General features: G+C 35.9%; 1 protein-coding gene and 1 long non-coding RNA gene across 2 annotated transcripts in view; both read right to left on the bottom strand.

Moving 5' to 3' along the window:
* Positions 1-1316: 1316 nt before the first annotated feature.
* Positions 1317-6491, bottom strand: LOC117338833. The gene is made up of 2 exons (XR_004535048.1): positions 6225-6491; positions 1317-6193 (listed from the first exon to the last, which is right to left on the bottom strand). It is a non-coding gene; the product is annotated as an uncharacterized LOC117338833 (long non-coding RNA).
* A 56-nt stretch (positions 6492-6547) lies between these two features.
* Positions 6548-25175, bottom strand: part of LOC117338831 — a 28669-nt gene continuing 10041 nt past the window's right edge. The window contains exons 4-10 of the mRNA XM_033900187.1: positions 22757-22912; positions 21628-21719; positions 15209-15335; positions 14946-15069; positions 9747-9786; positions 9324-9442; positions 6548-7619 (exon numbers count right to left, since the gene is read on the bottom strand). Coding sequence (XP_033756078.1) covers positions 7312-7619; positions 9324-9442; positions 9747-9786; positions 14946-15069; positions 15209-15335; positions 21628-21719; positions 22757-22912 — 966 coding nt within the window. The 3' untranslated portion in view covers positions 6548-7311. The remainder of the gene's footprint in view (positions 7620-9323; positions 9443-9746; positions 9787-14945; positions 15070-15208; positions 15336-21627; positions 21720-22756; positions 22913-25175) is intronic.

Genomic DNA, 25175 nt, shown 5'->3' with positions numbered 1-25175 from the left:
GGCATAACTAGGTATCCAGGGGAACTTACATATAAGGAACTAGCGGTAACAAATTCAATTGTCAAAATTCAAGATGATCGTCTGTCAGGCATGTTGTTTTCCAATTTATACCAAAATGGAATAGGCATAACTAGGAAACAAGATGGCAACCTGTCCGCCATATTGTTCTGTGATTGGTCCCAAAATGCAATGTGCGCAAGAAACCAAGGAAAACCTACATACAAGATTTGAGAAAAATCCCTTCAGTACTTTTTGAGAACTAACAGTAACAAACTTCAATTGTCAAAATCAAAGATGGCTGCCTGTTGGCTATGTTGTTCTGTGATCGGTCACAAAATGTAATATGCATAACTAGGGACCAAGAGAAACCTATATATGAAATAGGGCGATTTGAATGATCTGATGGTGGACTTAAGAATAATTTGCGAATCTTATTCTCAAGTTCTAAAAGACATAAGGTAGTAGGTTCCTACTATGGACTGATGTGATATATCAATGAACCTTGACCTGTTCTCAAAGTCACAGATGTGATATGTTAAAAACTTCAATGATCTTCTTTTCAAGTTCCAGAAGACATTATGTATAATATTTGGTCACCAGGTAACAAGGATTGCGTGCTTTAAATTCAGCATGCAAATGACCTTGGCCAATTTTCAAGGTCACCATGGAGAAATATGCGACCTTGAAAAATCCTTGAATATTAAGGTTTCATTAGGATAAGTGAAACCCTGGCCACCCATCAATGCTATTCTTTCTAGCCTGATCATTAAACCCAATACTTCCCGGACAGGGATCTGGGAAAGGCGTTGAAATTACACTGAGCTTATGCATATGGGGTTATTATGCTCAATTTTTTTGGCGGTAAATTCAAAAGAAATGAGTGTTTTATGTTAATTAAAGATATAAGGAAAGAACCAACTGTTATCTTATGATAAAATGTACCCACAAGCTTAACCTGAGGCACATATAGTCTTATCCATGTCCGTCCCAACGCAATGTCAGGAACTGCTGATCCTCAACAAACTGTGTTTCAGGGGGTCAAGTGGCATTAATGTCTTACATGCATTTTCTATTATATTCGATGTGATGTAGCTTTCGAAATACTTGGCTTTAATACTTTTACTCTTTCGTTGTTTCATTAGGTATTTGTCTGGGGGTATGGATGGTAACATTCTCGACTATTTTCGATTTCAGCACTGACCCCAAATTCCAGTGCTTTTTAGCACGGACACCAAATTCTTGACTTTTCAGCACTGACCATAAATTCCAGCACTTTTCTGTATGAACCATGGAAATAAAGACAAACACCAAGAAAATATGATGTAGTTGTATGTTTATTGTTTTAAACATGCAATTGAACAAGTGATCGGAAAACTTTCATTAATAAACAATTAAGACGAGTATTAGCGACTGAAGGATTATCAGCACCTTCACTGGATCTTTCAGTGACATTCACTTTGTTCTAGTCACTAATACAAACAACAATCCTACAAATCAGTTTTCTGTCCAAAGTTCTCTTTCTCAGATTTTTCTATCTGCATTACAATATATTTTTTGGATCAAAGCAGTTTGATCTGATGTTAAACCTAACTATTGTTGATTGCTTTGATTACGCAATATGCCATGAACAATTGTACATTACAGCAAGTGAAATATCTGGTACCATTTCGTGTAAAAGTCCCTACAAACACCAAGTGTTTTCACCACATGAAATATTTACCCCTTTGGCACACATACAATATTTGGTGATATTGGTCACTTCAATGGCCACACTTCAATGGCCACACTTCAATGTCCACACCTTCAATGTCCACACTTCAATGCCCACACTTCAAAACCCAATCAACAGTTGAACACATATTAAAACTATTTTTCTATTGTTAAAATTGGCAAACTAGTCGCAGTATATTTATGTTTTGATATAAAAGTCTTCAACATTTAATAAAATAGTATTAAACATAATTCACACTTAAATAATGAGTTACCACAACCTTCATGGAACTCTGTAGAAAGAGTCCTTTTGTCCCTCTAGTACCACAGAATACTAAGCACTGCAGTCATTTACTTATTGACAAAATCTACAACAGTATGGTATAGTGACACTGCTCAATCATCACATTATCACCTTTCATTCTTCATTTCTAACCTCATAAGTGACATTTATACTACAAAAGCCATTGTTTTAGGTGGTATAACTTATGTAATCATAATTATAGCTATGGTGACTGACCACACACCTGTCAAATGATGATGTCATAATTATAACTATGGTGACTGACCACACACCTGTCAAATGATGTCATAATTATAGCTATGGCGACTGACCACACACCTATCAAATGATGTCATAATTATAACTATGGTGACTGACCACACACCTATCAAATGATGTCATAATTATAGCTATGGTGACTGACCACACCTGTCAAATGATGTCATAATTATAACTATAGTGACTGACCACACACCTGTCAAATGATGTCATAATTATAACTATAGTGACTGACCACACACCTGTCAAATGACATGTTAGTTAATATGACAGGTTGGTATCATACTACATTACACTAGGGCATACTCCTTATGATGTCTGCCTGCAAAATTAAGTTGTGTCATTCATATTGATGATAAATGTCATGTCCAATTGTTAAATACATACAATTCTGTGTTTTATCTGCAATAAGATAAAAAAAAAAACAGCACATGATAAACATTCCAAACCTGTAGTACATTTTGTCAGAAAGATGAGAAGAATTGAAATTGTCTTCCTGTTGTAGTTACAAGCATAGATTTCCATGACTTGGTGATCCTGGCTCTTTTGAGGACTAAGAACATTTAACTACAACCTGTATTTGTCTAGTTCCTGAAAATAGTTAAACAACTCTACGTGTATATGTACATATATTCTGGAATTATGTATGTATGACAACATCGATTTATGTGGTTTTGCACCTGTTACACATAGCAACAAACTTGTGTCGTGGCGATTAACTCCAAACATGTAGACGACAGTGTTTAAATGACAATATTGATATTCACAATGAAATTTTCTGTAGATTATGTTTTTGGGCAGCTGTATTTTCTGACAAAATATGGCTTTCTTGCTTAAAGTTTAGTTACAAAATATCTAGAAATTGAGTGTTCAAAACAAATGTTTAAAACATACCTCCATACAAGTACACATACATGTTGTAACGTTTAATGACGTTCCAGATAACGTCAGCATGTACATGACTACTCCAACAATGTCAGAGGTTCAACATGGCAAGAAACTTTTGACAGGCGCCGTGTAACTCGCCAATGCAATCAGGCGGACTAAGACCGCGTATACGTATAGTAGGTGTTACCATACTTTACATTTCTTTGTATACTTTCAAAATATCCAAAATATAAATTCAATATTTACAAATCACACCAAAAATTATATTTCTCTATATTCTGCAAGTACATGACTGTATGTTAAAGTATTAATGTAAAATATGTACAGCTTTACAACAGAATTGAAAATATGATTGGAATTAACAATATTCTTTATTCATGTTTAAACTGATAAACTAGAAATAATTGGTAGGTAGAGAACAATGGAACCAAGAAACATCAATTAAGACATATTTGATATTAAAAATGTCTTAGTATGTCTAAAAAGGGAGGTAATGTTTGTCTTTAAAACCTACCAGTAGAGAGGAGCATGGTGTCAAAATAATCATTTCTCAACTCTAAGTGGAACAAATTTTAATTTCTTCAATGTCTACACATTAAAGAATATTTGCACATGATCTAAAATTAAATCAACAAATATTTCAATTATCTTCATAAAAAGAAGAGTTATGAGTAAAAAAACAAAACATCGAAATACAACATAATGGTTTTCATAATGAAATTAGACTCCTTAATTACATAGTACATATACTCTTTACACTCTCTCCGTGGGTCCCTGTTTGACACCTTATATGGTAATGTTTATACCGTCTCTGTGGGTCCCTGTTTGACACCTTATATGGTAATGTTTATACCGTCTCTGTGGGTCCCTGTTTGACACCTTATATGGTAATGTTTAAACCATCTCTGTGGGTCCCTGTTTGACACCTTATATGGTAATGTTTATACCGTCTCTGTGGGTCCCTGTTTGACACCTTATATGGTAATGTTTATACCGTCTCTGTGGGTCCCTGTTTGACACCTTATATGGTAATGTTTATACCCTCTCTGTCGGTCCCTGTTTGACACCTTATATGGTAATGTTTATACCCTCTCTGTGGGTCCCTGTTTGACACCTTATATGGTAATATTTATACCGTCTCTGTGGGTCCCTGTTTGACACCTTATATGGTAATGTTTATACCGTCTCTGTGGGTCCCTGTTTGAAACCTTATATGGTAATGTTTATACCGTCTCTGTGGGTCCCTGTTTGAAACCTTAGATGGTAATGTTTAAACCCTCTCTGTGGGTCCCTGTTTGACACCTTATATGGTAATGTTTATACCCTCTCTGTCGGTCCCTGTTTGACACCTTATATGGTAATGTTTATACCCTCTCTGTCGGTCCCTGTTTGACACCTTATATGGTAATGTTTATACCGTCTCTGTGGGTCCGTTTGACACCTTATATGGTAATGTTTATACCGTCTCTGTGGGTCCGTTTGACACCTTATATGGTAATGTTTATACCCTCTCTGTGGGTCCCTGTTTGACACCTTATATGGTAATGTTTATACCATCTCTGTGGGTCCGTTTGACACCTTATATGGTAATGTTTATACCGTCTCTGTCGGTCCCTGTTTGACACCTTATATGGTAATGTTTATACCCTCTCTGTCGGTCCCTGTTTGACACCTTATATGGTAATGTTTATACCCTCTCTGTCGGTCCCTGTTTGACACCTTATATGGTAATGTTTATACCCTTTCTGTGGGTCCCTGTTTGACACCTTATATGGTAATGTTTAAACCCTCTCTGTCGGTCCCTGTTTGACACCTTATATGGTAATGTTTATACCCTCTCTGTGGGTCCCTGTTTGACACCTTATATGGTAATATTTATATCGTCTCTGTGGGTCCGTTTGACACCTTATATGGTAATGTTTATACCCTCTCTGTGGGTCCCTGTTTGACACCTTATATGGTAATGTTTATACCCTCTCTGTGGGTCCCTGTTTGACACCTTATATGGTAATGTTTATACCCTCTCTGTCGGTCCCTGTTTGACACCTTATATGGTAATGTTTATACCGTCTCTGTGGGTCCCTGTTCGACACCTTATATGGTAATATTTAAACCCTCTCTGTGGGTCCGTTTGACACCTTATATGGTAATGTTTATACCCTCTCTGTGGGTCCCTGTTTGACACCTTATATGGTAATGTTTAAACCCTCTCTGTGGGTCCGTTTGACACCTTATATGGTAATGTTGATACCGTCTCTGTGGGTCCCTGTTCGACACCTTATATGGTAATGTTTATACCCTCTCTGTGGGTCCCTGTTCGACACCTTATATGGTAATGTTTATACCCTCTCTGTGGGTCCCTGTTCGACACCTTATATGGTAATGTTTAAACCCTCTCTGTGGGTCCCTGTTTGACACCTTATATGGTAATGTTGATACCGTCTCTGTGGGTCCCTGTTTGACACCTTATATGGTAATGTTTATACCCCCTCTGACGGTCCTCAGTTGACACCTTATATGGTAATGTTTAAACCCCCTCTGACGGTCCTCAGTTGACACCTTATATGGTAATGTTTATACCGTCTCTGACGGTCCTCATTTGACACCTTATACGGTTATGTTTATACCCTCTCTGTCCGTCCTCATTTGACATACATAGAGTAAACTACTGCTTAAGTTTGTCCTACTGTGAAGGACACAGTAACATTAGGGCTATCTGATGGCAGTTTTTTTCAGTACAGTGGAACTTCGTTAACTCGAACTTGGAAAACTTGAATACCCCGCGTAACTCGAAGTGCTTCGTCAGTCCCGGCCGAATTCTCTCTTTATCCTAGTAAAAAAACCTCGGAAAACTCAAATTGAGAAAACTCGAAAAACTCGGATAATATGAAGTGAAAATTTGGTACCAACAATAAAAATCCTACTTGAAATGATCGAATAACTCGAAGTATCATTTTTGTGTCCAACAACGATCGGTGGTAAACACCGACATTTGTTCAACATCGAAATCCTGTTTGTATCGGCACTACAAACCTTCCGATTATTATATGCTAGCACTACAAACCTTCCGATTATTATATGCTATTATAAGTGTTTCATAAATTCATTAAAGAAATTGTCGGTGTAATCTTATAACAATAACTGTTTTACTTACATCAGGTAATTTCCTAAGGCGGTCGCCGATGTACACACGATAGTCACCAACTCATCTACCCACTCGCTCAAGCGAAACTAATCTCTGGCACACCGGTAGATCTACTCGGCTGATGTTTTTACAGGTGTAGAAATGAAACAGTCACCAGTGCCTATTAAATTTTTAAACTGCTGAAACAATAGCGTAATTACTGCCAAGGTGTTCAGAGTACGACTGTAACGGTCAGCGCTGTTTATTAAATCGGATAACACACCAACTCAGTAACAGTAACATTTTATACGCACATGCGCAGCCCAACTTCCTGTGCGAATACACATGGAAATGGCGTGGTTGTCGGTAAAACGTAGACCTAGGACTATCAAGCAGTATTTTATATGTCCAATATAAGGTAATGGTTCTGTAACGTCTTACATATAATCTGTGTTAAATCTAAACAGTTATTTGATACAACATTAATAAATTGTTATTCGGTTGAATTCCATTTTATCGTTATTCCTTTTGCAAACATGACATATACATCAGATCGTTATTGAAGTGACTAAGCGAAAGAAAATTTATCGAGTTTTTATATCAGCAAAACTACACCAAACTATGAGTGACAGAACGAAATATTACATATACATTTACATGTATTGACCAGTCTTTACACTGAACTGATGAGCGACAGAGCGGAGTTATAATGATTATACAATGTTGACAAATGTTGACCGAATTTAGCACCAAAAATGACAACTCGCTTAATTCGAACATCTCGAAGTTTTCTCGTGGTTCCGCCAAGTTCGATTTAACGAAGTTCCACTGTATTTGATTTCAGATAATCCCAATGCTAGGATTAAGTGGAACCTCACTTGTTTTAATTCCAATGATTACCAAGTCAACATTTTTCTCTTTTTAAACTCCAAGAAAATTTACCGGTGCAGCTCTATCCAACATTCTATCTGGCTTCTAACAAAGCACAGCACATAAACATTCCTTACATAACAAGTCTCACCTAGATTCATACAGGTCCAAATTTCTTTTCCAATTCAAGTATTTCTTTTGTTTTTTGAATAGTGCGCCATTTGTCTTTCAGATTGACGTTTGTTCTAAAAGTTCCTAATGCCTCACGGATATCGGCCCATTTTCCAACACCGAATTCTTGTACAGCTTGGTAAAATTCCTCAGTTTCTTTAAAGCCCCATCGGGTTTTACGTGAGGAAAACATCGACTCTGTTGGACTACTTGGTCGTAAAATTGAACTGGGTTTTCCAACAGGACTAAGTGTACAGCCATATCGTTTTTCTAGACGAGGACCTAAAGTTTGTTCTAAAAAGCAAAAATAAAATCATTTTCAATATTTGATAAAAGCTTAATAAACTTAAACATTAGATTTAAAGGATGGAATAATTTCATCAAAATGGATTGCTCTTCCTCTTAATTAACAAGGTTTCTTATTTGTAATAAAAAAAAAAAACTGGATTTGAAAACGAGTGTTTAAAAATATCTATTATTCTGTATCATATAATTAAAACTGGAACTTCTCAAAACCAGCCATGCATGAGACAGAAACATTTGGCCAGATTAGGGAGTGTTTCTTTAACAGAAGTTGATTAGCAGGATCCAGTACTTGTAATGGTATGACTATTCATTATATCTCCAGTAATTGATCAGTACATGTATTGTTTTGTTTATTATTTATCCAGTAATTGATCAGTACATGTGTTGTTTTGTTTATTTATCCAGTAATTTATCAGTACATGTGTTGTTTTTGTTTATTATGTATCCAGTAATTTATCAGTACATGTGTTGTTTTGTTTATTATGTATCCAGTAATTGATCAGTACATGTGTTGTTTTGTTTTTTTATCAAGTAATTGATCAATACATGTGTTGTTTTGTTTATTATATATCCAGTAATTGATCAGTACATGTGTTGTTTTGTTTATTATATATCCAGTAATTTATCAGTACATGTGTTGTTTTGTTTGTTATTTATCCAGTAATTGATCAGTACATGTGTTGTTTTGTTTATTATATATCCAGTAATTGACCAGTACATGTGTTGTTTTGTTAATTTATCCAGTAATTTATCAGTACGTGTTGTTTTGTTTATTATTTATCCAGTAATTGATCAGTACATGTGTTGTTTTGTTTATTTTATCTCCAGAAATTGATCAGCACATGTGTTGTTTTGTTTATTTATCCAGTAATTTATCAGTACATGTGTTGTTTTGTTTATTATGTATCCAGTAATTGATCAGTACATGTGTTGTTTTGTTTATTATGTATCCAGTAATTGATCAGTACATGTGTTGTTTTGTTTATTATGTATCCAGTAATTGATCAGTACATGTGTTGTTTTGTTTATTTATCGAGTAATTGATCAGTACATGTGTTGTTTTGTTTATTATATATCCAGTAATTGATCAGTACATGTGTTGTTTGTTTATTTATCCAGTAATTTATCAGTACATGTGTTGTTTTGTTTATTATGTATCCAGTAATTTATCAGTACATGTGTTGTTTTGTTTATTATGTATCCAGTAATTGATCAGTACATGTGTTGTTTTGTTTATTTATCCAGTAATTGATCAGTACATGTGTTGTTTTGTTTATTATATATCCAGTAATTGATCAGTACATGTGTTGTTTTGTTTGTTTATTTATCCAGTAATTGATCAGTACATGTGTTGTTTTGTTTATTATATATCCAGTAATTGATCAGTACATGTGTTGTTTTGTTTTTTTATATATCAAGTAATTGATCAGAACATGTGTTGTTTTGTTTATATGGGGTAGATATCATTTTCCTCTCGCTCTGTCGCCATAGTCGACTACAGCCATTGGGAGAACAACAGTTCAGTGTTGGGGAAGTGCTGGTGCTGTCATTTGCCAGTGTGTTTTGCGAGCTGAACTTGTATAGAAGGATCAACATAGCACTGTGATAAAGATGAAACGTATCACTCCTGTTATCAACACAGGACTGGTTCTGGGAAGTTCCACGGTATAAATCTGAACAAACCAATCTTACCTTCATCTGAATCAGAATCTCTGCCATCAGAGTTGGCATTATCGGATTTGTTAACTAAGTGACGATTTGGTCGGCTTATATTCTTTCGATAAGAGAACTGATGGATACCTTTTGGTGACCTAAAAAGTAAAATACCATTAAAGGATATTCGAAGCAAACATCATAAGAAAATAAAGTTCCTGTTTCTTATTGTCTCTGTTTATTTGTAAATTTATTACAGTAATAACCATGATTAAAGAAGCTTTAATATTTCTATAGTTAGGTTATTAATATTTGAGAAGTCATATATGTTATCAATACTTGTGAAATTAAATACAGTATTAATATTTGAGAAGTTATACATGGTATTAATATTTGTGAAATCATGTCATTAATATTTGATCAGTTATTTATTCTGAAATTTAAAAAAAGAAATTCTTTTACCTGAGAGGGCTCAAATCCAGATCAGTTCTTTTGTCTACATCTACAAACACAAAATAATACACCAACATATCACTATATACTCCTATACATCACTATATAACCCTACATCATACAATTATTGACTTTTATGGAGGTGTACACGAGACTATACGAACCTGGTCAAGAGTTTGTTCACCTCGGCCAGTTTTGTAATATGGCCAACTAAAATGAATAAAAAAATCCCAAGACTCAATCCTGTTCAAACCATATTGACTAAAGTTTTCAAAGTCAACATGCAGACTGACCTTTAATTGGAACTTAAATATGGCCGAATAGTTTTGTTGCATCTGAAGTATCGAGGTAAAAGGTCGGCAAGCTTGGGAAATTTCCCATCTGAGCTATTTTTAGCATGAACAGGTCTACTCACTGATGGGTACTTGTGAGGGAAACAGAAAATTGGCCAATGAAAATTAAGGAAACACTCCAGCCAAATTACAAATCACAATATACCCCAATATATCACTATATACCCCAATATATCACTACATATCACTATATACCCCTACATATCACTATATACCCCTATATATCACTATATACCCCTACATAACACAGAGAGACCCCTATAAGAGTAGACCCTACAAGCACTATAGACCCCTACATATCACGAGAACCCGACATATCACGAGATCCCCCTACATATCACTATATACCCCTACAAGCACGAGAACCCGACAGATCACAGATACCCCGACAGACACGATAGACCCCGACAATCACTATAGTACCCGATAGATCACGAGATACCACGACATAGCACAATACCCTACAGATCACTATATACCCCTATAAATCACTATATACCCCTACATATCACTATATACCCTACATATCACCATATACCCTACATATCACTATATACCCTACATATCACTATATACCCCTACATATCACTATAAACCCCTATATATCACTATATACCCCTACATAGCACTATATACCCCTACATATCACTATATACCCCTACATATCACTATATACCCCTATATATCACTATATACCCCTACATATCACTATATACCCTATATATCACTATATACCCCTACATATCACTATATACCCTACATATCACTATATACCCCTACATATCACTATATACCCTACATATCACTATATACCCCTACATATCACTATATACCCCTATATATCACTATATACCCCTATATATCACTATATACCCCTATATATCACTATATACCCTAATATATAAGTACATGTATGTGTAAGTTCTAAACAAGACATATGACCACACTTTGTTTAATAGTACATGTATGTGTAGGTTCTATGACATATGACCACACTTTGTTTAATAGTACATGCATGTGTAGGTTCTATGACATATGACCGTACTTTGTTTAATAGTACATGTATATGTAGGTTCTATGACATATGACCACACTTTGTTTAATAGTACATGCATGTGTAGGTTCTATGACATATGACCGTACTTTGTTTAATAGTACATGTGTGTGTAGGTTCTATGACATATGACCATACTTTGTTTAATAGTACATGTATGTGTAGGTTCTATGACATATGACCATACTTTGTTTAATAGTACATGTATGTGACTTTTCTAAGAAAAGTAAGGAAATGAAGCTAAACACAAAATCTTAACTGAAATTTCAACCTGGCAATATTGGTCATACAAAGTTCATCAGCATCTACTTTGCAAGAAAAAAATTCAAAATCGGTGAGAAATGTGAAATAGTGACATTCCAGTACAGCAACAGCCTGAAAAGAACCTCCACACTAAAACCAAGATTGAGGGAGACAAATTTAACCTCCATACTAAAACCAAGATTGAGGGAGACAAATCTAACCTCCACACTAAAACCAAGATTGAGGGAGACAAATCTAACTCCATACTAAAACCAAGATTGAGGGAGACAAATTTAACCTCCACACTAAAACCAAGATTGAGGGAGACAAATTTAACCTCCACACTAAAACCAAGATTGAGGGAGACAAATTTAACCTCATACTAAAACCAAGATTGAGGGAGACAAATTTAACCATACTAAAACCAAGATTGAGGGAGACAAATTTAACCTCCACACTAAAACCAAGATTCAGGAAGAAAATTTAACCTCCATACTAAAACCAAGATTGAGGGAGACAAATTTAACTTCATACTAAAACCTAGATTGAGAGAGACAAATTTAACCTCATACTAAAACCAAGATTGAGGGAGAAAATTTAACCTCTATACTAAAACCAAGATTGAGGGACACAAATTTGACCTCATACTAAAACCAAGATTGAGGGACACAAATTAACCTCCATACTAAAACCAAGATTGAGGGACACAAATTTAACCTCCATACTAAAACCAAGATTGAGGGACACAAATCTAACCTCCATACTAAAACCAAGATTGAGAGACACAAATTTAACCTCCGTACTAAAACCAAGATTCAGGAAGAAAATTTAACCTCCATACTAAAACCAAGATTGAGGGAGACAAATTTAACTTCATACTAAAACCTAGATTGAGAGAGACAAATTTAACCTCATACTAAAACCAAGATTGAGGGAGAAAATTTAACCTCTATACTAAAACCAAGATTGAGGGACACAAATTTGACCTCATACTAAAACCAAGATTGAGGGACACAAATTAACCTCCATACTAAAACCAAGATTGAGGGACACAAATTTAACCTCCATACTAAAACCAAGATTGAGGGACACAAATCTAACCTCCATACTAAAACCAAGATTGAGAGACACAAATTTAACCTCCGTACTAAAACCAAGATTGAGGGAGACAAATTTAACCTCCATACTAAAACCAAGATTGAGGGAGACAAATTTAACCTCCATACTAAAACCAAGATTGAGGGAGACAAATTTAACCTTCATATTAAAACCAAGATTGAGGGAGACAAATTTAACCTCCATACTAAAACCAAGATTGAGGAAGACAAATTTAACCTTCATACTAAAACCAAGATTGAGGGAGACAAATTTAACCTCCATACTAAAACCAAGATTGAGGGAGACAAATTTAACCTCCATACTAAAACCAAGATTGGGGAGACAAATTTAACCTCATACTAAAACCAAGATTGAGGGAGAAAAATTTAACCTCCATACTAAAACCAAGATTGAGGGAGACAAATTTAACCTCCACACTAAAACCAAGATTGAGAGAGACAAATTTAACCTCCATACTAAAACCAAGATTGAGGGAGACAAATTTAACCTCCATACTAAAACCAAGATTGAGGGACACAAATTTAACCTCCATACTAAAACCAAGATTGAGGGACACAAATTTAACCTCCATACTAAAACCAAGATTGAGGGACACAAATTTAACCTCCATACTAAAACCAAGATTGAGGGAGACAAATTTAACCATACTAAAACCAAGATTGAGGGAGACAAATTTAACCTCCATACTAAAACCAAGATTGAGGGAGACAAATTTAACCTTCATACTAAAACCAAGATTGAGGGAGACAAATTTAACCTCCATACTAAAACCAAGATTGAGGGAGACAAATTTAACCTCCATACTAAAACCAAGATTGAGGGAGACAAATTTAACCTCCATACTAAAACCAAGATTGGGGAGACAAATTTAACCTCATACTAAAACCAAGATTGAGGGAGAAAAATTTAACCTCCATACTAAAACCAAGATTGAGGGAGACAAATTTAACCTCCATACTAAAACCAAGATTGAGGGAGACAAATTTAACCTCCATACTAAAACCAAGATTGAGGGAGACAAATTTAACCATACTAAAACCAAGATTGAGGGAGACAAATTTAACCTCCATACTAAAACCAAGATTGAGGGACACAAATCTAACCTCCATACTAAAACCAAGATTGAGGGAGACAAATTTAACCTCCACACTAAAACCAAGATTGAGAAAGACAAATTTAACCTCCATACTAAAACCAAGATTGAGGGACACAAATTTAACCTCCATACTAAAACCAAGATTGAGGGACACAAATTTAACCTCCATACTAAAACCAAGATTGAGGGACACAAATTTAACCTCCATACTAAAACCAAGATTGAGGGAGACAAATTTAACCATACTAAAACCAAGATTGAGGGAGACAAATTTAACCTCCATACTAAAACCAAGATTGAGGGAGACAAATTTAACCTTCATACTAAAACCAAGATTGAGGGAGACAAATTTAACCTCCATACTAAAACCAAGATTGAGGGAGACAAATTTAACCTCCATACTAAAACCAAGATTGAGGGAGACAAATTTAACCTCCATACTAAAACCAAGATTGGGGAGACAAATTTAACCTCATACTAAAACCAAGATTGAGGGAGAAAAATTTAACCTCCATACTAAAACCAAGATTGAGGGAGACAAATTTAACCTCCATACTAAAACCAAGATTGAGGGAGACAAATTTAACCTCCATACTAAAACCAAGATTGAGGGAGACAAATTTAACCATACTAAAACCAAGATTGAGGGAGACAAATTTAACCTCCATACTAAAACCAAGATTGAGGGACACAAATCTAACCTCCATACTAAAACCAAGATTGAGGGAGACAAATTTAACCTCCACACTAAAACCAAGATTGAGAAAGACAAATTTAACCTCCATACTAAAACCAAGATTGAGGAAGAAAATTTGACCTCATACTAAAACCAAGACTGGGGAGACAAATTTAACCTTCATACTAAAACCAAGATTGAGGGAGAAAAATCTAACCTCCATACTAAAACCAAGATTGAGGGAGACAAATTTAACCTCCATACTAAAACCAAGATTGAGGGAGACAAATGTAACCTCCATACTTAAACCAAGATTGAGGGAGAAAAATCTAACCTCCATACTAAAACCAAGATTGAGGGAGACAAATTTAACCTCCATATTAAAACCAAGATTGAGGGAGACAAATTTAACCATACTGAAACCAAGATTGAGGGAGACAAATTTAACCTCCATACTAAAACCAAGATTGAGGGAGAAAAATTTTACCTCCATACTAAAACCAAGATTGAGGGAGACAAATTTAACTTCATACTAAAACCAAGATTGAGGGAGAAAAATGTAACCTTCATACTAAAACCAAGATTGAGAGAGACAAATTTAACCTCCATACTAAAACATAGATTGAGAGAGACAAATTTACAAGATGGGATCTTGGTCTTTAGTTACCTTCATTTTTGGAAGTAGAGGTCTTTGCTGGTCGATGTGGAACCTTCAACGGAGGTTTAAACGGTGAATCTCTTGCCTTCTTTGTTGGTGGCGGGGAGACTTCATCCAACAAGGAATCTACAGTCTGAGAAAAACAAGAGGCCTAATGGACTTGTAGTACTCATTAGATACAAGTATTACTTACATAAACATAAATATATTAAGGCAGGATTAAATAGGTATATATTGGTAAGTGAATATTTAAATACGACATAATTACTCACCCTACTTCGGGTTGTCTCGACCGCTCCCCTCATTTCTTTTTCATCTGTGTGACGCCACGCTAGGGCTCGGTGTTCAGTCTCTGTTACCATCTTTTTGGACACAGTTTTAAGTAACGCCAACCTTTTTCTGTAGACAGATTGTGACTTTGTGTTGATCATTTTAAAGAAATTGTAATGCGGACAGAAACATAAAAACATAACACTTTTTTCTCTCCGTCGCTCCTGCTGTTCAGGTACACATAGGCATTGCTCAGGTTTTGTAAACATGAAATTATAATTATTCATCTTATAAATTACGGAAGCCAAGAGCTTATTGAAATTGTAAGTATTTATAAGAATGTTCCCCGGTCATCAGACCCTCGTCAGACCTCAGACTTATACTCTATATAATGATACAAAAACGTAATTATGTACCGCGGTCATCAGACCCTCATCAGACCTCAGACTTATACTCTATATAATGATACAAAAACGTAATTATGTACCGCGGTCATCAGACCCACGTTGGACATCAGACTTATAGACTATATAATGATACAAAAACGTAATTATGTACCGTGGTCATCAGACCCTCGTCAGACCTCAGACTTATAGACTATATAATTATACAAAAACGTAATTATGTACCGCAGTCATCAGACCCTCGTCAGACCTCAGACTTATACTCTATATAATGATACAAAAATGTAATTATGTACCGCGGTCATCAGACCCTCGTCTGACATCAGACTTATAGACTATATAATGATACAAAAACATAATTATGTACCGCGGTCATCAGACCCTCGTCTGACATCAGACTTATAGACTATATAATGATACAAAAACATAATTATGTACCGCGGTCATCAGACCCTCGTCTGACATCAGACTTATAGACTATATAATGATACAAAAACGTAATTATGTACCCGGTCATCAGACCCTCGTCAGACCTCAGACTTATACTCTATATAATGATACAAAAACGTAATTATGTACCGTGGTCATCATACCCTCGTCGGACATCAGACTTATAGACTATATAATGATACAAAAACGTAATTATGTACCGCGGTCATCAGACCCTCGTCAGACCTCAGACTTATACTCTATATAATGATACAAAAACGTAATTATGTACCGCGGTCATTAGACCCCCATCAGACCTCAGACTTATACTCTATATAATGATACAAAAACGTAATTATGTACCGCGGTCATCAGACCCACGTTGGACATCAGACTTATAGACTATATAATGATACAAAAACGTAATTATGTACCGCGGTCATCAGACCCTCATCAGACCTCAGACTTATACTCTATATAATGATACAAAAACGTAATTATGTACCGCGGTCATCAGACCCACGTTGGACATCAGACTTATAGACTATATAATGATACAAAAACGTAATTATGTACCGTGGTCATCAGACCCTCGTCAGACCTCAGACTTATAGACTATATAATTATACAAAAACGTAATTATGTACCGCAGTCATCAGACCCTCGTCAGACCTCAGACTTATACTCTATATAATGATACAAAAATGTAATTATGTACCGCGGTCATCAGACCCTCGTCTGACATCAGACTTATAGACTATATAATGATACAAAAACATAATTATGTACCGCGGTCATCAGACCCTCGTCTGACATCAGACTTATAGACTATATAATGATACAAAAACATAATTATGTACCGCGGTCATCAGACCCTCGTCTGACATCAGACTTATAGACTATATAATGATACAAAAACGTAATTATGTACCCGGTCATCAGACCCTCGTCAGACCTCAGACTTATACTCTATATAATGATACAAAAACGTAATTATGTACCGTGGTCATCATACCCTCGTCGGACATCAGACTTATAGACTATATAATGATACAAAAACGTAATTATGTACCGCGGTCATCAGACCCTCGTCAGACCTCAGACTTATACTCTATATAATGATACAAAAACGTAATTATGTACCGCGGTCATTAGACCCCCATCAGACCTCAGACTTATACTCTATATAATGATACAAAAACGTAATTATGTACCGCGGTCATCAGACCCACGTTGGACATCAGACTTATAGACTATATAATGATACAAAAACGTAATTATGTACCGCGGTCATCAGACCCTCATCAGACCTCAGACTTATACTCTATATAATGATACAAAAACGTAATTATGTACCGCGGTCATCAGACCCACGTTGGACATCAGACTTATAGACTATATAATGATACAAAAACGTAATTATGTACCGTGGTCATCATACCCTCGTCGGACATCAGACTTATAGACTATATATATATACAGAGCAACCCGCTTATTTGCATACCCCTTTTTCCACGATAAAATATGCAAATAACCGGAGTATTCGTATAGGCAGAGTTGGGTTTTGGCCCCTCTTATACATTATGTAGATCGTCAGGTAGGTACTCAAAATGGGCGCTTTATGATTGTTTACGTTATTTGCATTAAAAATATATTTAAAAAAAAAAACATTATTTAAAATATAAGAGTAAATACGAAATACATGGGTTGTTATTCTTTGTAAATGTACAAATATTTGCATACACTTCAGCGTTTACTACTTGTCACTCCGAGTCTCTGGGTCCGATATCGGTCAAACGCGCGTGGGTTGGCACTACGATGTACAATGTCATCGTTTCAATTAACATTCATTATCGTCTCGAGATGCGTTGTGTTCCTGCTATGAGTATATTAGTTGTTTGATCATAGATGATGAACTGCTGAAGCAATAGACTGTCTTAAATGACCGTGACATGTTATTGTCGTTTGGGTTTGTTTTGGAAAATGGCGCACACACACAAAGAGTTGTCGTTCATTACACATATGCCCCCACAATGCAACGCGCCTAGTAAACAATCATGGCGATCGCAACTTGCCTTAGCGAGTGTTCAAGTGCACAGAACACCAGTTTGGATCGATGCTATAATAAATAAACAAATCTCATCAAAAGATGAGGCATATAAATATTTCATTCAGTAATTCTTCTGCACATTACTACTGATATGGTCTGAATAATAACTTAATGTCGATATCGATGCATCGAACGTAACCTGTAATGACGAAGCGTGAACCAATGATAAGATAACGTTGTACATCGTGTCGAATCAATATGTAAGTTAAAACACATTTCATAAAACTTTTATTACGGGAAAATAAAAAAAATACCCTAAAATCAATTGAAATTTTTCGATTTTTTGGAATTTTTATATGCATATAAGCGGGAGTCGGTGTTTTAGTCGATGCAAATACACGGGATTAAAATACAAAGATAAAGAAGGAAAAAATCGGGACCTGAGAATTTTATGCAAATTAGCGGGATATTCAAAAAACCGATATGCAAATAAGTGGGCTCCTCTGTATATATATATATAATGATACAAAAACGTAATTATGTACCGCGGTCATCAGACCCTCGTCAGACACCAGACTTATACTCTATACAAGAGGCCCAATGGGCCTGTATTGCTCACCTGGCTCTACAGCAACTTTGAAGTTGATTGAGGTCATTTCTACATATAATATGTTGATTACCTCTTTATTCAAATATCATAGTAAGCTAGTTTTATTCATATCAAAAAAAATTCTAGTCCTTCATTCCAGCATTCTATTGGCCTAATATCAGGTCTTGGAGGCTCTTGGCTATCGCAAAATTATTGTTTACAGATTTAAGCCGATTTCACCCCTGTGACCTTGAATGTAGGTCAAGGTCATTTATTTGAACACAATTGGTAGCCCTTCACCCGAGCATGCTACAGGCCAAATATCAAGTCCCTGGGCCTCTTGGTTATTGAGAATAAGTCGTTTGAAGATTATAGCCTATTTGACCTGTGTGACCTTGAATGAAGGTCAAGGTCATTTGTGTGAACAAACTTTGTAGTCCATCACCCAAGCATGCTACAGGCCCAATATCAAGTCCCTGGGCCTCTTGGTTATTGAGAAGAAGTCGTTTGAAGATTATAGCCTATTTGACCCATGTGCTCTTGAATGAAGGTCAAGGTCATTTATTTGAACAAACTTTGTAGCCCTTCATCCCAGCATGCTACAGGCCAAATATCAAGTCCCTGGGCCTCTTGGTTATTGAAAAGAAGTCGTTTGAAGATTATAGCCTATTTGACCCATGTGACCTTGAATGAAGGTCAAGGTCATTTATTTGAACAAACTTTGTAGCCCTTTACCCCAGCATGCTACATGCCCCATATCAAGTCCCTCGGCCTCTTGGTTATTGAGAAGAAGTCATTTGAAGATTTTAGCCTATTCGACCCATGAGACCTTGAATGAAAGGCAAGGTCATTTATTTTAACAAACTTTATAGCCCTTAACCCCAGCATGCTACAGGCAGCATATCAAGTCCCTGGGCGTCTTGGTTATTGAGAAGAAGTTGTTTGAAGGTTATTGCCTATTCGACCCATATGACCTTGAATGAAGGTCAAGGTCATTTATTTGAACAAACTTTGTAGCCCTTCATCCCAGCATGCTACAGGCCAAATATCAAGTCCCTGGGCCTCTTGGTTATTGAAAAGAAGTCGTTTGAAGATTATAGCCTATTTGACCCATGTGACCTTGAATGAAGGTCAAGGTCATTTATTTGAACAAACTTTGTAGCCCTTTACCCCAGCATGCTACATGCCCCATATCAAGTCCCTGGGCCTCTTGGTTATTGAGAAGAAGTCATTTGAAGATTTTAGCCTATTCGACCCATGAGACCTTGAATGAAAGGCAAGGTCATTTATTTTAACAAACTTTATAGCCCTTAACCCCAGCATGCTACAGGCAGCATATCAAGTCCCTGGGCGTCTTGGTTATTGAGAAGAAGTTGTTTGAAGGTTATTGCCTATTCGACCCATATGACCTTGAATGAAGGTCAAGGTCATTTATTTGAACAAACTTTGTAGCCCTTCATCCCAGCATGCTACAGGCCAAATATCAAGTCCCTGGGCCTCTTGGTTATTGAAAAGAAGTCGTTTGAAGATTATAGCCTATTTGACCCATGTGACCTTGAATGAAGGTCAAGGTCATTTATTTGAACAAACTTTGTAGCCCTTTACCCCAGCATGCTACATGCCCCATATCAAGTCCCTGGGCCTCTTGGTTATTGAGAAGAAGTCATTTGAAGATTTTAGCCTATTCGACCCATGAGACCTTGAATGAAAGGCAAGGTCATTTATTTTAACAAACTTTATAGCCCTTAACCCCAGCATGCTACAGGCAGCATATCAAGTCCCTGGGCGTCTTGGTTATTGAGAAGAAGTTGTTTGAAGGTTATTGCCTATTCGACCCATATGACCTTGAATGAAGGTCAAGGTCATTTATTTGAACAAACTTTGTAGCCCTTCATCCCAGCATGCTACAGGCCAAATATCAAGTCCCTGGGCCTCTTGGTTATTGAAAAGAAGTCGTTTGAAGATTATAGCCTATTTGACCCATGTGACCTTGAATGAAGGTCAAGGTCATTTATTTGAACAAACTTTGTAGCCCTTTACCCCAGCATGCTACATGCCCCATATCAAGTCCCTGGGCCTCTTGGTTATTGAGAAGAAGTCATTTGAAGATTTTAGCCTATTCGACCCATGAGACCTTGAATGAAAGGCAAGGTCATTTATTTTAACAAACTTTATAGCCCTTAACCCCAGCATGCTACAGGCAGCATATCAAGTCCCTGGGCGTCTTGGTTATTGAGAAGAAGTTGTTTGAAGGTTATTGCCTATTCGACCCATATGACCTTGAATGAAGGTCAAGGTCATTTATTTGAACAAACTTTGTAGCCCTTCACCCCAGCAAGCTACAGGCCCAATATCAGGTCCCTGGGCCTCTTGGTTATTGAGAAGAAGTCGTTTGAAGATTATAGCCTATTCGACCTGTGTGACCTTGAATGAAGGTCAAGGTCATTTATTTGAACAAACTTTGTAGCCCTTCACCCAAGCATGCTTCAGGCCCAATATCAAGTCCCTGGGCCTCTTGGTTATAGAGAAGAAGTCGTTTGAAGAGTATAGCCTATTCAACCCATGTGACCTTGAATGAAGGTCAAGGTCATTTATTTGAACAAACTTTGTAGCCCTTCACCCCAGCATGCTACAGGCCCAATATCAAGTCCCTAGGCCTCTTGGTTATTGAGAAGAAGTCGTTTGAAGATTATAGCATATTCGACCCATATGACCTTGAATGAAAGTCAAGGTCATTTATTTGAACAAACTTTGTAGCCCTTCACCCCAGCATGCTACAGGCCCAATATCAAGTCCCTGGGCCTCTTGGTTATTGAGAAGAAGTCGTTTGAAGATTATAGCCTATTTGACCCATGTGACCTTGAATGAAGGCCAAGGTCATTTATTTGAACAAACTTTGTAGCCCGGACGGCTCTAATGATTGACAAAATCCTTGGACAGACAACTCACTCATTCTTGGCTTTAGGTTTTGACAGGTCTGCTCCGGACTCTCTTCTTACATCGTTTTTCTTTTTCTCTTGACGTCTTTGTCCTTCAGCTATCTAAAATTGAATTATTTTTTTTAAATGGAGGTAAATATTTTAAATTGATGAAAGACGGCAAGCAAAAAAATGTTTAAATTGTGTAACTAGAATGTAATATTGCCAGCAGCAGGTGGAGACCTAACTAAAGTATGTAACTAGAATGTAATATTGCCAGCAGCAGGCGGAGACCTAACTAAAGTTTGTAACTAGATGTAATATTACCAGCAGCAGGCGCAGACCTAACTAAAGTATGCAACTAGAATGTAATATTGCCAGCAGCAGGCGGAGACCTAACTAAAGTATGTAACTAGAATGTAATATTGCCAGCAGCAGGCGGAGACCTAACTAAAGTTTGTCACTAGAATGTAATATTGTCAGCAGCAGGCGGAGACCTAACTAAAATTTGTAACTAGAATGTAATATTGCCAGCAGCAGGCGCAGACCTAACTTAAGAAGATCTGATTAAAGATTTTCTAAACTCTCATGTGTTTACTCCCAAATCTGTTAGATAATGAATTATGTGAAATTTAAGTACCATTTTCACAAAAAGTTTTTTTAAGATTTGGTACAAACTAGTGGTGTAACGATTCACTGATGTATTGGATTGCAGAGCGGTACATCGATGCACCGTCTTTCTTTGGTTTTTATAGTGATACTTGAAAATGTGTAGTTATCTCCCTTGACCCACATTAGCTTTACGTTTTGTAGTAAACAACATGGCTGACAAGACCATTCTACTAGCTTATAAAGCTGCCTGTTGGAGTTCTTTCAAATCCAATGATCTTAATTCGAGAACGCTTTGTGGGACTCTAATATTCTGGAAAAACCACAAAAAAAACATGACTACTGTACGATGGAATATCAGATATCGGATAGCTAGGTCACCAGCTTCTCATGTATCACGATACGTCGTATTGTGTCCCATGTATCGCGATACAAATCGTATCGCTACCCATTTTGCGATACATAGCTCTAGTACAAACCTTTTCATACCAACCTTTGTGAGAAAGACAGTACCAAATTTCTCATTCGAAGTTGGACAATTTCATACCAACCTTTGTGAGAAAGGGAACATCAAATTCCTTGTTGATTTCTGAGATCATTGACACACAGTATGACACAAACGTAGAGTAACTATTCTCTTCAGAAGTAACATATTTGTGATCTTTCGATTTTGAGGCAAGAACTGATTTCAAACTATCTGCAATGGTCTGAAACAGAAACAAAACACAACGAATGAATAAAAGATAAATACCAGGTAATATTGACGTACTAAGTAAAGGAATACAATTGTAAACTTTTACCTGCCATTTTCTTAATATTTATATTCATATCTCTACTGCACTATTTAAATAGTCACTGGAACCAGACAAATTGTACTTTGCTTAATATGAACGCAGTTGGTTTAGCATCATTTAGATGATTTCTCCTGGTATAATGTATAACTGTCATAGACTCCTGGTATAATGTATAACTGTCATTTCTCCTGGTATAATGTATAACTATCATTTCTCCTGGTATAATGTATAACTATCATAGATGATTTCTCCTGGTATAATGTATAACTATCATAGATGTTTCTCCTGGTATAATGTATAACTATCATTTCTCCTGGTATAATGTATAACTGTCATTTCTCCTGGTATAATGTATAACTATCATAGATGTTTTCTCCTGGTATAATGTATAACTGTCATAGACTCCTGGTATAATGTATAACTATCATTTCTCCTGGTATAATGTATAACTGTCATAGATGATTTCTCCTGGTATAATGTATAACTGTCATTTCTCCTGGTATAATGTATAACTGTCATTTCTCCTGGTATAATGTATAACTGTCATAGATGATTTCTCCTGGTATAATGTATAACTGTCATAGATGTTTTCTCCTGGTATAATGTATAACTGTCATAGATGATTTCTCCTGGTATAATGTATAACTGTCATAGATGTTTTCTCCTGGTATAATGTATAACTGTCATTTCTCCTGGTATAATGTATAACTGTCATAGATGTTTCTCCTGGTATAATGTATAACTGTCATTTCTCCTGGTATAATGTATAACTATCATAGATGTTTTCTCCTGGTATAATGTATAACTGTCATAGATGTTTTCTCCTGGTATAATGTATAACTGTCATAGATGATATCTCCTGGTATAATGTATAACTGTCATAGATGTTTTCTCCTGGTATAATGTATAACTGTCATAGATGTTTTCTCCTGGTATAATGTATAACTGTCATAGATGTTTTCTCCTGGTATAATGTATAACTGTCATAGATGTTTTCTCCTGGTATAATGTATAACTGTCATAGATGATTTCTCCTGGTATAATGTATAACTATCATAGACTCCTGGTATAATGTATAACTGTTATAGATGTTTTCTCCTGGTATAATGTATAACTGTCATAGATGTTTTCTCCTGGTATAATGTATAACTGTCATAGATGTTTTCTCCTGGTATAATGTATAACTGTCATAGATGTTTTCTCCTGGTATAATGTATAACTGTCATAGATGATTTCTCCTGGTATAATGTATAACTATCATAGACTCCTGGTATAATGTATAACTGTTATAGATGTTTTCTCCTGGTATAATGTATAACTATCATAGATGTTTTCTCCTGGTATAATGTATAACTGTCATAGATGTTTTCTCTTGGTATAATGTATAACTATCATAGATGTTTTCTCCTGGTATAATGTATAACTGTCATTTCTCCTGGTATAATGTATAACTGTCATAGATGTTTTCTCCTGGTATAATGTATAACTATCATAGATGATTTCTCCTGGTATAATGTATAACTGTCATTTCTCCTGGTATAATGTATAACTATCATAGATGATTTCTCCTGGTATAATGTATAACTGTCATAGATGATTTCTCCTGGTATAATGTATAACTGTCATAGATGATTTCTCCTGGTATAATGTATAACTATCATAGACTCCTGGTATAATGTATAACTATCATAGACTCCTGGTATAATGTATAACTATCATAGATGTTTTCTCCTGGTATAATGTATAAATGTCATAGATGTTTTCTCCTGGTATAATGTATAAATGTCATAGATGTTTTCTCCTGGTATAATGTATAAATGTCATAGATGTTTTCTCCTGGTATAATGTATAACTGTCATAGATGATTTCTCCTGGTATAATGTATAACTATCATTTCTCCTGGTATAATGTATAACTATCATAGATGTTTTCTCCTGGTATAATGTATAACTATCATAGATGTTTTCTCCTGGTATAATGTATAACTATCATAGATGTTTTCTCCTGGTATAATGTATGACTGTCATAGATAATTTCTCCTGGTATAATGTATGACTGTCATAGATGATTTCTCCTGGTATAATGTATAACTGTCATAGATGATTTCTCCTGGTATAATGTATAACTATCATAGATGTTTTCTCCTGGTATAATGTATAACTGTCATAGATGATTT

This window comes from Pecten maximus, chromosome 12, assembly GCF_902652985.1.
Source record: "Pecten maximus chromosome 12, xPecMax1.1, whole genome shotgun sequence".
Classification (NCBI taxonomy): Eukaryota; Metazoa; Mollusca; class Bivalvia; order Pectinida; family Pectinidae; genus Pecten; species Pecten maximus.
Note: the sequence above shows the minus strand (reverse complement) of the source record. Positions and strands in the feature narration are given on the sequence as shown.